At 51.0% G+C, this 13,807-nt stretch overlaps 2 protein-coding genes across 6 annotated transcripts in view; one reads left to right on the top strand and one right to left on the bottom strand.

Moving 5' to 3' along the window:
- The window catches only part of ARHGAP9 (Rho GTPase activating protein 9), a 32,840-nt gene extending 30,374 nt beyond the window's left edge, over positions 1-2,466 (top strand). For both annotated transcript variants that reach the window (XM_082208293.1, XM_082208294.1), the window contains exon 18: positions 731-2,466. In XM_082208293.1, coding sequence (XP_082064419.1) covers positions 731-917 — 187 coding nt within the window. In that variant the 3' untranslated portion in view covers positions 918-2,466. The remainder of the gene's footprint in view (positions 1-730) is intronic.
- A 906-nt stretch (positions 2,467-3,372) lies between these two features.
- Positions 3,373-13,807, bottom strand: part of GLI1 (GLI family zinc finger 1) — a 108,225-nt gene continuing 97,790 nt past the window's right edge. For all 4 annotated transcript variants that reach the window (XM_082207787.1, XM_082207790.1, XM_082207789.1 and 1 more), the window contains 5 exons: positions 13,280-13,429; positions 12,060-12,224; positions 11,511-11,741; positions 9,303-9,576; positions 3,373-8,570 (listed from right to left, as the gene is read on the bottom strand). In XM_082207787.1, coding sequence (XP_082063913.1) covers positions 6,484-8,570; positions 9,303-9,576; positions 11,511-11,741; positions 12,060-12,224; positions 13,280-13,429 — 2,907 coding nt within the window. In that variant the 3' untranslated portion in view covers positions 3,373-6,483. The remainder of the gene's footprint in view (positions 8,571-9,302; positions 9,577-11,510; positions 11,742-12,059; positions 12,225-13,279; positions 13,430-13,807) is intronic.

Below are 13,807 nucleotides of genomic sequence, written 5' to 3'. Positions count from 1 at the left end.
GCAGGATTAATGTACCATTAATGTACCACCCAACCCTATGCATTTTCTTATTCCACTTACTGGCATGTGCAGCATTGGTTACTAATATTAGGAGGAAGCTGTTAAGTATCTTGTTAAAAAACCTTGTTTAAAATCCCATTAAAACACTGACAGGCAATCAGTGTTTTATCGGTCATCACTGGACTCGCAATTGTGTTGCATTGTGCACACACAATCATAGGATAGCAATTGCAGAGAAGAGGTATATTGTGGAAGCAACCTGGTAGAATTCCAGCTCTCTTGCTTCTGCTATCAGATCTACTCTGCAAGGCTATACTGAGTTTGGAAAGCTGGAGTATTGGGGAGCTAGCACTACATGACACAGTGGAGAGAAATAGAAGTTCCAGCTGATTGGAATCAGAATGTCCAAGGATGTCTTTTGTAGGTCGTAAAAAGTAGGAATGTTGGGCTTCAAATCTTAAATATTCCTTAGTGTGATGTGCAGAGAAAGAAGCATGTGTAAAATGTTTTCCTCTAGCCTGGATTATTACAACAAGCCCACATACTGACTAGGGAAATGACATTCCAGTTCGGGGGATGTGACTTTCAAGCTGTTTGAGCACCATCTTTTTCTTTTTAGAACTCAAATCCAAAGCATATCCACATGCCTGCTTTGGCCATGGATGTGTTAGACAGAGGCCAGTGCACTATGATGGTTTTCTCTCTCCCTCCCTCCCTCCCCCCCCTTCAGAGTGATGGAGCGCTCAGACATCAACCGGATGACGACACAGAACATTGGCATTGTCTTTGGTCCAACACTCCTGAGACACGAGCGAGATGCAACCAGCCTGGTGGAAGGCATGGTGTACCAGAACCAGGTGGTGGAGCTGCTCCTTACTGAATTCCCCAGCATCTTTGTGGCCCCAGGTGCTGAATGACATGGCTGGCACCTAAATCTCAGAGGCTGACGGTTTTATCTCGAAGGCGCACTAGATCGCAGATCATCTAGTCCTGGGGCAAAGCATTGGCTCTGAGCACCACTGACCTGGCATTTGCTATTAGACCAGTATCTCTTGGCATCAGCTTCTTGCGGTGTGGATTTCTAGGTGGCTTGGGCTCTGCAGGGTCATCATCCAGGATCTTGAGACTGAGTCAAATTTAGACGCTGGTGCACCGTAGGGAAAGGTGTTCTCTACCTACCCCCACAAAGAACTATTTCAGATGCCTCAAATGAAGCTGAGACTGGCAGCACTTGGACCTAGGCCCACAGGGTCCACCACGATTCCTTGAGTATGAATGTGAAAAGAGAAGGATGTTGAAAATAGACTCTCCATTAACCCTGTCCCTCTGACATCATCATTCAGCCAAGTTCTGCAGCTCATTCTCTTGAGCAGACAGTTACGTTTTCTCCACATGACTTGATGCCTCTGATGTGCAAGGCTCCTTTGCTCTGCTTTTGCCCCCTTCTGCACCAGTTCCTCATTTTGCCCTTGCAGTAAAGTCATGCGGTAAAGCGTACATCCTCTAGGACAGGAACAAGGAACCAACGCCTGTCTTAAGAGGCTTCTGGACCAGAGTTCCTATTGTCCCTGACCGTTGGCTATGCTGCCTGGGGCTGATAGGGTTTTGGAGTCCAGCATCTTCTGAAAGGACAAGCTTCTTCATGCCTGCTCTAGGTGTCCTTCGTGACTCATTATGTTAAGGCACATCAGTACTTATTAATTAAAAGAAAAAAAGGTAAAACTACTTTGAAACTGCCATGGTTTCCTGCAAACAACCCTGGAAACTATAGCTTAATGAAGCCATTGAATTTTCTGTACTGGAGATCCAGTACAGGTTTTTTTTGGTCCAGAGCTATGATATTCCACTCTAATGCTGTGGCTCTCTGAATCGTTTGGGCCATAGCTTATGGCAGCCTTCCCCAATCTGTCACTCAAAATATGTTTTGGACTATCGCTCCTATCAGTTTCAGTCACCATGACCAAATCCCAGGAACAATGGGAGTTATAGTCCAACAATCTCTGAAGTAAACCAGGTTGGGAAGGCTGGCTCTTGGCATGCAAAAAGGTTTGCATTGAACAACTCATCTGGTAGCCCTAGTTGATCAAGAACCTCTTGTGGGCAAGTGAGCACACTGGCAGAAAAGGAATGGACCACTCCTTGCCTCCTCTGCCAGCCTCAGCCATGGAGGAAGAAGGCTGGTGGAATGGAGAAAAAGTTATCCAGCCCACACAGTAGAAGTCCTTTTTGGGGGGGGGGATGAGTCTTAAAAGTTAGTAGCCAGCCTTTCCACGCCCACTATGGAGACAGTAGCTACTCCCCTCATAGCAAACACATTTTTTGTTTGTTTTGTTTCTGTTTTTATACGCTTTTGTGGACTTATTTACAAGGCTGGAACATGGTTCCTGGAACTTTTCATCTTGATTTTCTCAGTGACTTGTAATAGTTGAGGAAGGGAAGCATACAATAAAAAGAATTTCTGAGTGATCCATCCCCTCTCTACTGCACACGGCAGAATCAAGCATATTGGAAACCTCAGTTTGGTGGGGGAGAAAAGCAGTTTCCAAATGGTTACAGGAAAAAACTATAGATCAGGGGTGAAGAACCTGTGGCCCTTCAGATGTTGTTAGACTCAAATTCCCAACAGCCCCAGCCGGAATTGCCAGTTGTCAGGGACAATGGGAGCCAGGGGCAGCCCATCTCATTTTGCCACCCAAGGTGAAATGGGAATGTGCTGCACCTCACCTTGCGCTGCCCAGTTTGAAAAGGATCCATCATTGACCACCCAATCAGCTGCAGCTCTATATCACCTGCGATTCAGCTGGCTGGAAGGAGCTGTTTCAAGCAGCTTGTTGGAGCCATTCCCATCCAGAAATCTACTGAATAAGCAAAGGTTAATCAGTAGAAGATTGCCTACATTATTTTGGTCATAAGCCCACTATGGAAGCTCAGTGCGTTTCCTAGATCAAGATCAGGAGCAACCCATTCTCTTGGTTTTCAGTATGCTGAAGCTATAGCCCAAGTGAGAGTATGCGGTGCACAGTGGTGGCTGGCTGGGCACTTGTTACAGTCACTTACAAAGCTACCTCCCCCATTCTTGGAGCAGTTGGATGTGTTTTTAAAATATTTAAAAGTGACCAAGATGGATGCAAGGAGATAATAAGGAGGGAGAATCAGTTTCAGTTAAGAAGTTTGTATTAAAATAATAATAATTAATCTGAGACCATGGATGCTGTAATGCATGATGAGAACCAGGGTTACATTAGGGAGGAGAAACATTTGGACCAAGGCTAAAAAGACAGGCTAGATGACTGCTAGGTGCAGTTCCTCAACTATATGAGTCTCTTTCGATGTGTATAAAAGGGACAGATTTGCTTCCCCTCCCTTAGGAAATATTTTCAATTTTCATTTTATTGTGTTTTTTCTCTTTAAAAAAGAGAGAAAAAGATTTACAGGTAAAAAATACTCGCACACCTATATACAATCCATAAAAATACATGTCACTATGATATGCCTAGACATTTCCCCTACCACCCACCCTTTTGCTTTAATACTTTCCCCTTCCCATAGATGAAAAAAAATCACCTGGAAGGGACAGGCATTGGTCTGGCTTCCCAGCTAAAATACAAAAGGAAGATACAAAACAAAAGCTAAAAAGGATGAAAGGTTTCTTTGGTTTCTCAAGTTTAACTTAGGTTCTCCCCCCCCCCTTTTCCCTTTTTCTTTTGCTAGGAGGAGGATGCTTGAGTGCAGGGCATTGGGATAAGTACCTGAGGGAGACTAGGGAGGGGGAGAAGGTGCTAGCTCAGTGACAGAAGCTGGTGCTCAGTGGTGGAGCATGGCTTTGCATGGGGAAGGGCCCAGGCGCCAGACCCAGGGACTGCAGGCAGGGCTGAATCAAGACTCCTGCTCCCAACCTAGGAGAGAGAGGCTGCCACTCAGCATATTGTAGACAATACTGAACCAGATAGATGTGGTAGAACTAAGCTTCTTCTGCTTCCCCTGGAATGTTTTGTTCCCGAAGCCGGGAATCCCCACCTGCTTTGCACAAAGAAGACAAGGGCTCAGGCAATGTGTTTAGGAGAGGTGACAAAAAGCATCACTGGCCTTGGCTCTGCTCACTCTCTTGGGTCATCTTTGGTCAAACAGGTTTTTGAAAGCCTAACAAAACCTGTTTAGAAGAGGTGACAATGGGGCAAGTGTCCCAACACCACAGGGGATGGTGACTCCTTTTAACTCTGAACACCACTCTCATGGTTGTCCATCTCAAATGCTTAACCTTAAACCCTCCAGAGCTTTTGCAGCACTTCTTTTGCTTAGTCAGCTGGGTCTGTTTGAACATTACCTCCAAGTCTCTCTCCCCCCGCCCCGCTTCCGCTTATTTGTATCCGGTGAACAAAGTACACCATCTTTGTATGTAAATTCAGAACGGAAGAACCCAGCCTCTGAACTATTTGGGGAACCTGGCCTGAATAGATGGCAGGAGCTATAGCTCACCAGCTGAACACAAGTGCTACAGATTGAGGGTTGCCCGCCCCAACCAGGTTTTTGCATGTTAAAAACAAACAACCCCCAAAGCAGCTGTGTAGCAAAGCAACTTTCCCTCCCATTGAACACTGAGATGGCAGGAGCTGCCTCTAGCCAATGTTTCTCTAGACTAGAGGAAGGGATGTATTTGCTTTCCTGTGGAGTTGCCAGGCTGCAACCTGTAAAAAGCCTTCAGATCCCCAAATGCAGTGGGAGTCAAGGCAACCAGTGTCCCATGTGGCACATCCCTGGAACCCAGGTCATTAAAAGAGGTTGGGAAGGACGGAAGGGCCAAGGAAGGAGTGAATCAGCAGGAGCAGTTGTGGCTGCCTTGCTTCCTGCCAAACTGGGAGATTCAAAAGGAGGTAAAAGTTCTCCAGATATGCAGCCCAACTCAAGTATGCAACACACATGCGTGAACCTGCCTTTGAACTGATTTAGGTTCAAGAAGGATTTTTCTTGCGGGCTGGACTGACCTGTGATCTTAGGGCACAGGGGCGGGTCTTTGGAAGTTTGTCGTCCCTTGTAACTTGGCTTGCATGTCTGAGTTATGAGCATGTGAGGCACTTCAATAATGTGTGCTATGCTGTTCCTCCAGCTTTCTACACTTGTGGCTCACTATGGTCTGCTTATGTGCCTGTTGTGCACATACATTTTTCAGCCCTAGGATTCAGTTCTCTGTTCAATGCCTGACATTTAAGAACCCTTTCATACATCAAGAGGTAATAAACTCGGGCAAGGTCCCTGATGTATGTATGCAAATGTGGGCTCATCACATGCATCTGTTTTTAAGTGTACATGTAAAACGTCATTGCCCCAGCCCCAATGAGATCTCCCTTTCTCAACTGGGAACTGCTGGTATAAATTATATGTGCATTCTCACCTGTACTCTGTCACTACTTACATGCACAGCCAGAGGTGGATTAGGACACATATGTACGCCTTTAAAAAATATGATGTGTGGATGGGGATAGTGGAAAGCCATGTATCTTTAGGAAAGCAGAAGCCGCCAGAGCAATGTTTTTGCACCTCCCCCAACATTACACTTACATCACAATGTGAGCTTTGTCATGGTGGCAACTGCAGGATGGGAGCTAATGGAGAATGCCCAGGTTGATGTGGAATTCAGGGCTCCAGGCAGTCTAGCAGCTTTACCAGATGAGAGCTGCAAGGCCTGAATGTGCCAGAAGTGTATTTGCCATGTGCAAAGAAGAGCTTGCTCTTAGTAGATGCTCTGAGCCCCACCACCAACCTCCAGAGCCTCTGTGTAGGCAAAACCACAGAGTCAATTCTTTCCTCCACTGGGAGTCCTTCCTTCCTTCCCTGTGGAATTTGCAAGAAGGAACTATGAGCAGGTGGCAACATTCCTGCTTGCTCAAGATCACAGATCGCTCCTGCTAAATGCAGGCAAAGTTTTCAATTTGCCTAAAAGCCCTGTTTTTGCACATGTTCCTCTGTGGATAAAATTTTTCCAGGCCGACATGGGCCCTAGGTACAAGGCTTTGCTCAACAAACTCTAGAACCAGGCTGATGGCCTGTCAGAGCTCTCGATGCATAGGGGACTCTGCAGAAGAGGCACTTTGGGGTGATGCTCATGAAGAATACTGGTTTCATTTGGGGAGTGCGGGAGACAGAGGATGGATGGGTTTCGCTCTACCAGCTGGGGGAGAGGAAGGACTCCACTTCCTTTTCCTATGGCCACCTGTCCTTCATCTAGTACCATCAGCACAAATCTCAACAAGAGACCCACCTTGTACAGGAGGTCTGAGGTTGCAACAGATGCAACTTGGTACCAAAAGGCAAGCCTGGAAGTTACTAATTGGACCCAGTCTCCCTGCAGAGCCCCCAGTCCCACTCCCCAACCTCAAGTTATTGATTCCAGCCCAGCAAGAGGGACCCTGGCCTTGTCTCTCCTTGTGCCCATCTGGTTCCTGTTCACAGCAGGTCCCCGCCGTCTCAGCCATGATCCCAACTGTCCTAGGAAAGGGTGTTAAGGAACTGGTTCTCCCCTGCCAGTGAGTTCAGCATGGAGCTCATGTCCCCCACAGCCATGTTGGCTGGGCCGCCGGGCAGGGAGGTGGGGCTGAGGCCCTCTGCGTCGTCTAGGATAGCTGTGAAGTCCAAGTGGGTGTTCTCCAAGTCCAGAGTGTCCAAGCTGTTGGACACCTGCTCTTCTGGCAGGTAAGAGAAAGAGTCTGATTTGAGGATGTCCAGCCTGGGGGTGAAGGGCCCACCCGGATCCTCTGCCACGCAGCTGGGGGGCTGGCAGTGACGTTGGTGGGCGTTCATCAACTTGTTCCCAGAAGCTTTGCCCAACGGCATGTGTACCTGGCTGGAGAAACCTCTGGCCTCCTCAGGGCTGCGGAGAGGGGGCAAGCGCATCAGCCGGTGGGGGCCGCCCTCGCCAGGGGTCTCATAAGGGAGGCTGGCTTGGTAGCACAAGCTGCTTGGCCTGCTCAGCGGCTTGGGGCCCCCAGGCGGGTGGGGGACCATCCCTGGGCTGTAACACTGGCCTCCAGGGCTTGAAAGTGCTTTGCTCTCCATTGCTGGTGGGGGCTTGGCAGGGTAGCTGGGGTACTTGGGGCTGCCAGGGTAAGGCTGGGGCTGCTGGCACTGTCCCCCGCTCTCTATGCCCATCATGGCATCACCGGCTGGCTGCTCCCCCCACATCAGCGCCTGCTGCGACTGCACATAGCTCCGAACCATCATCTCCTTGACCTGCAGCATGGGGGTCTGGGGCCTCCTGCTGGGGGGCTGCCCCATACCAAAGCACGGGGCCTGTTGGCTCTCAGGCTGGTGGTACCCCTCACCCCTGACACAGGCAGGCTGGGCTTGGCTGTACGGCAGCTGCTTCATGCCCTGGCAAGAGGCCAGAGCAGGCACAGCTGCTTGGAACTGCTGCTCTGCCTTGATGTGGGCCTGGCCAAACTGGAAAGTGCCCTGCTGGCCTTCACCCCCATGACCTTCTACCCCCATGTGTTTAGCATCTGGGACTGCGTACTGGGCAGAGTGGCACTGCCCCATGGCAGAGGGGGGTGCGGGGTTAAGCCCCGCACCGTCGCCATCCCAGTGCCGCACTGTTGTGTGGAAAGCCAGGCTCATCTGGCATTGGGGCTGGGTATAGTCCAGTTGGTCAAAGCCGCCTTCCAGCTGTTCAGGACCCATCTGCAAGTTGCCTATCGCCCTGGGTGCACCTCGATGGGCCACGTTGCTTGGGAGCTCCATGCCCGCAGCCTGGCATGGGTAGCTCTGCTCCTGGTAACCCAGGTAAGGCTCCATCTCCAGCAGTTCCTGCTCTCCTGATGGGCCGGTGCTCTCCATGGTAGCGTTCTCCAAGAAGACGTTCTCACTGATGCTTGGTGGTCGTGGCGAGAAGAGGTGGCGCTGCAGGTTGGCATCTGAGCCCCCAATCGCCTGCCCGCTGGCTCTGCCCATGCCTCCTGGGCTCATGTTGCTGAGGCTTTTGAACCTTTGCACTCTGGGGGGCGGGTTGGCCTCACCCACGCTCTGGGCGGGGTCGCTGGCTCGCCGAGCACCGTGGCCAAGTGCCAGGTGGGGGTGGAGGATGCCAGAGCTGCACCTGTGGTATTCGTTGGCACTGTGTCGATGCATGAAAGGAGGCAGGGCAGAGCCTGGGTAATCCGCCATCAGGCTGGGCTGAGCAGCCCTCTCCATACTGGGTAGAGGGGTTGGAGGTGGTCCGCCTGTCGCAGCGGCGTACTTGGCTTTGAGGCGGTATTGTTGGGCCGGTGTCAGGTTGCCCAGTCCTGGAAGACCTCCGCAGTGGCTGGCCTCGCTGGAGCGTCTGGAGGTGTCAGGGGAGATGGGGTCATACACATCAGGTGGGACCACCCCATTAGGGCCTCCCGCAGCCGGCAGGTATGGTGACACCATGGAGGAGCGGCGGCTGACGGTGTAGGCCGAGCTGATGGTGCTGGTGGTGCTACCACGGCGCTCACCGGGCATGGATAGGGAGGGCAGGTCTCCCGATGACAGCTCCATGATGCGCCGGTGAGAGACAGCGGAGGGTGGCCCACACAGGCCAGGCATCTCTCTTGTGGAGCCTGCGAAGAAGCGGAACAGTTGACTAAAAGGACAGAGAAAACACATTTCAAAAAGCCAGGCCCAAAGCTAAGCCCATGGTTTGCAGCCGGCTTACTAGGCCCGAGGCAAGGCCTGACAGAATGGAGAAAGGGCTCCTCCTCTGCGAGACCTGGGCACCTGTCAGTCATATTTAGAGCATCGTATGTGATGTCAGCTGCAGGGCAGGTAGAAACATGGCGCAACCAGCTCTGTGACCTAATTGGGAGGGGGCAGTGCTAAATGGCTGAAGAAAGAAGGGCGGACCACAAGACCAAGGCCAACAGTATCTGCAAGAGGTCATTTCACTGCAAGAGGTGAAATAGGAGAGCAGCCTTGCCCAGCACTGAAGCTGCTCTGCTGGCAGCCATCTTGAAGAGCAACAACGGGCCTTGTTATTCTCACTGCCTCCTGCCTATGGGAAACCCTCTATGCAGACCCTACCTATTCTATGGGCATCCGCAGGGGTTTTTCTGATCGGGGTGGGCGGGCAGCAAAGTAAAACATGGCAATGGGGAGCAGGAGAGTTTCTGTCCATTTTGACTTCTCGCTCAGGTTCTACAAATGCTAGAAACATACCCTTTTAAAAAAAATGAAAGCTGGAGATCTAGAGATCAAGGCTCATCCGGATTTGGAGGTGTAGATGTGTGCCTGACCCCCTGTGGACACCCCTGCCCTCCCCTCCTCTTCCCCCCAAGACCTCCTTCCCCACGCACCTGAGCCGGGGATGGACGGCAGCTTGACCCCCTTGGCGGACAGGGGCTTGCGCAGCTGCTTCAGCTTGTCAATGCGCAGGTTCTCCAGTTTGTGCAGCGCCGACAGCCCGGAGTTGCCCATGGGCTCCGGCGGTTCCTCCAGTGCCGACAAGTCTTCTAAACTGCCACCCGCATTGGCATTCATCTCCACGCCACTGTCGTTGTTGTTTGCGCTGCCCAAGGGCGAGCGCTCGCTGCTGCAGGACGACTGGCCACCGGGGCTGGGCTGCGGTTTCTGGGGTGGGCGGGGGGTGGAGCACAGCCACATCGCAGGGTTACAGCAATCGTCACAACAACTCGGGGGGGGGGGCGTTCCATGCAGGGTGGGGGGGGAGAGATCTTGGCTACTTAGAATCATTGAATTGGAAGGGACTATGATGGTCATCTAGTCCAGCCCCCTGCAATGCAGGAATCTTTTGCCCAACGTGGGGCTCGAACCCAAAACCCTGAGATTAAGAGTCTCATGCTCTACCACTTGAACTCACTGGGACCTGTATAGGAGTGGGGTACAGTGGTGCCTCGCAAGACGAAATTAATCCGTTCCGCGAGTCTCTTCGTCTAGCGGTTTTTTCGTCTTGCGAAGCAACCCTATTAGCGGCTTAGCGGATTAGTGCTATTAGCGGATTAGCGGCTATTAAAGGATTAGCGGATTAGCGGATTAGCGGTTAAAAGGCTATTAGCGGCTTAGAAAAAGGGGGGGGGAGTGAAAGCAAGCCCATAGGGAAATTCGTCTTGCAAAGCAGCTCAAAAATGGAAAAGCCTTTCATCTAGCGGGTTTTCCGTCTTGCGAGGCATTCGTCTTGCGGGGCACCACTGTACTTGCTTGTTTCTTTTATTACATTTCCATCCCCCCTTTCCTCCCAAAGGAGCCCAGGGTGGCAAACAACCAGTGATTAATCAATAGAAATCATTCTAGTACAGATGCAGACTGGGAAAGATCTCAGCTTAAAAGGCTGGTTGGAAGAGGAAGGTCTTTATCGGGCACCAAAAATACAGCAGAGATTGCACCTGTCTCATATTCAAGGGGAGGGCATCCCAAAGGGCAGGTGCCACAACACTAAAGGCCTGATTCCTGTATTGTGCAGAATGGACCTTCTGATGAAACGGTATCTGCAGGAGGCCCTCACCTGCAGAGTGCAGTGACTGTGTAGACAAGGGGTGAGATTATCTTTCAAGTGTCTTGCACCTTACCTGCACAGGGCTTATAACACCGAAACCAGCACCATAACTACTTCAACGCTTCTTAAACTGAATAACATGTGATGGTAAAACAATATTTTTTAAATAAAAAAAAAATAGGGCTGCCAGCTTTACTCAGTAGACCATCTACTTAGTTGATTAATCACTGGGGCAAATTCCAGTTGGTGTGGGCAATGGATGAGGGTGGTAGAAAGGAAAACGGGAATAATGCTGAGATGCTCAGGGTGCCAATTTCTGAAGATTTATAGTGCAACATTCCTTTCTCCAGGCCTGTATGCTGAAGAATGGACTGCAAGAACAGGAAGCTTCCTGGACTAAACGTTTTGGCTGAATCACAAATCCCCACCAAATTCTAATTCCTCTTTGGCTCAGTGTGGGAAGGTCTGTAGCTCAGCTCCCTGGCACCTGCAAGGAGGTGTGGGAGAAATCCCCACCTGAAGCCATGGAGAGGGACTGCCGGTCAGTGTGTGGGCAACACGGGGCCAGGCAGACCAACGGTCTGACTGGGTATGAGGCAGCTTCCTCATCTTTTCTGACTCATCCTTTCTGTGCTTCTTAAGAAGTAAGGAGGGACGTGGCCCCCAGTGCTTCTTGAACTCAATAAATTCTAGCCTCATAGGCTGACCCATTAGGGCACCTGCCCCACCAACCTCAGTCTGCCTTCTGGCAACCGCCAACTACCAGACTTTCTGCTTGCAAACAGTGCAAGCGGAGGCACTGGCTGCCACCTTCCCTCTCCTCAGTCTCATAGAACACAGCAGGGAATTGGTGGGCTCTGCCTAGCACTGGCTCTGGCGCCACCTACTGTTGGCCTCCTTGCCTTCTGCCCTAGCAGCCTCAATGACCACCACCCACCACTGCCCAGTGTCAAGATCCGTCCTCCGTGTGTCCTCTCCAAGCAACCATGATACGCCTTGCACTGGAATCTAGTCTCTCTTCTCCCAACGCTGCCTGTGTAGCACAGCTTACCAAGTTAGAGTCAGGCACCATGAGTTTGCCTTCGTCTTTCCTGCCTTCGCTGTCTCGCTCCTGTTTCATATCGCTGTGGAGGACGAGCGTCCGGCTGGTGGAGATGGTGTCTCCGCGGTGCTTCTTGGTGACGTGGGCATCTGGTCCATGCACCGTCTTGACATGCTTGCGCAGAGAACTGGGGTCTGTGTATCGCTTGGTGCAGCCTGGGATCTTACAGACGTAGGGTTTCTGCCAGGACACAAACAGATCATTATCCCTCACCAGAGGTGGCAACTTTAGGCATAGATGCTTCTCTGACTCATTTTGCCTCATAGTAAGACAAGCGTGCTTCAAACTGGGACCCTCCAGATGTTGGACTGCAACTCCTATGAACCCTCACTATTGCCTATGCTGCTTGGGGATAATGGGAGTTGTAGTACAACAGCACCTAGAGACTTGAGGTTCGGGAAAGGCTGAAGCACTGGGTCATACCAATATTGCATGGAGGGGGAGGTTGCCATCTTTTTGATGTGAGGCTCCATGGTTCACCTAGGCAGCTAGCCATACCTCGTTGGAATGTGTCCGGTTCTGGTGCTTGGCCCGGTCCGAAGCATTGGAGAAGGCCTTATTGCAGCCCTCGTGCTCACAAACGTAGGGCTTCTCCCCCGTGTGGGAGCGCAAGTGGGTCTTGAGGTTCTCCAGGCGTGAGTAGGCCTTATTGCAGCCTTCAAACTGTAGGATAGCAAAGCAGTTGGTAGTTGTATGGCAAAATGGGGAACCCCCACCCCCACAAAATCACTCTTTCTCTGTGCCAGCCCAAATGTGTAGCTTCCTTTGTGCGCACACCACACCCTTCTTCCAGTGGGGCAGCCAGCCACACCCATTCACAGCCAGGTATACATGATGGAAGTGGTGGAAGATGGAACCTGGCTCATTGTCACAGGCACCGGGTTCTGCCCAACGTTGGGGGTGCCTGGCGCATGCGTGTGATGTCATGAGCACGATGCACATGTGTGACATCACGTGGCAGGAGGAGTCTGCGAGGCCCACCACAGCCACAGGGAGGCCTGGTAAGGCCTGGTGGGTCCCCTTCGCAGCCGTGGGTAGGCATGGCGAGGCCCACCACAGGACGCAGAATAATGAGGGGGCCCAGCTGCCTCCTTGAAAATTCGAGGCACTCCTGCTGAGGGGTAGGGATGTCAGAGAATTCCATCAGAAATTGAAACTAGTGCACTCTGCAAATTTGACCAAGGCCAGGAATGGAAATCACACAAGTGAATAATAGCAGTATTCACTATAGTAGTTTTTGAGTCCACACAAGTTATGCAAATAAGTAATTTTCCATTTTTTCAGACCCAGAACCCACTTTTAACCCAAACATGCATTAGGGGACTCATTTCGTAATCTTTTACAATATATTTGCGTGGTGGTAGTGCTCCTGTTGTGATGCACCTTGGATCAGGCCACAGCTCACTAGTGGGTCCTGACTCCTGACCCACCTGTTGAAGACCAGTGATGTAAATAATTGCATTATTTTCTGCATTGTTTTTGACGTTTCCATTCCACTGAAATGCATTGAAATTAATTAAATTTGTTCTGGACATAGTAGAGAATGAAACAACACAGATGTTAGCAGAAGCTGAATGGTAGCAAGACAAAAACAGTACTCATTGTGAAGAAGACAAGGCGGGAGACAGTCGTAGTGTGAACCCCATCAAACTCCGTCTCTCCTCAGATCCTCCACCCAGGACAGAAACCAGCTGGCTCTTTGAGCCCACCCTACTTACTGTGCACTTGTGGGGCTTCTCTCCTGTGTGGCGCCTCATGTGAACAACCAGCATGTACTGAGCTTTGAAGGGCCGTTGTTCCCGAGAGCACTCCCGCCAGTGGCACACAAACTCCTTCTTCTCCCCGTGGATGTGCTCATTGTTGATATGCTGCAACGACAGGGGAGCAACGCAGTCAGTGGAAGTCAGTGGCAAACACAATTCATCACCAGCATTTATGGTTTAGCTTCTGATCCTGCCTAATCACTGCAAAGCATTACAGAGTGGAAGCAGGGATCGTTCCAGGGTGCAGAGCCATAGCTGGGGGGGGGGCGGGGCGGGGGGGTCTAGCCAGGGTTTCTGACCCCGGTGAAGCTTCCAGAGAGGTGCCATTGAGGCTCCCAGCTTCCCAGCTTGTCTGCGCTGCAACTGGAGAGAAAGATGAAAGGCAACTGTGAGCTCTGCTTTCCCCATGAAGCTGAAGAAGGCTCATTTACAAGGTGACACAGGAAGAAAGAGAATTATTATTATATTTATATGTTTGTGCTG

This window comes from Podarcis vaucheri (genome assembly GCF_965113315.1).
Source record: "Podarcis vaucheri genome assembly, chromosome: 2".
Lineage (NCBI taxonomy): Eukaryota > Metazoa > Chordata > Lepidosauria > Squamata > Lacertidae > Podarcis > Podarcis vaucheri.
Note: the sequence above shows the minus strand (reverse complement) of the source record. Positions and strands in the feature narration are given on the sequence as shown.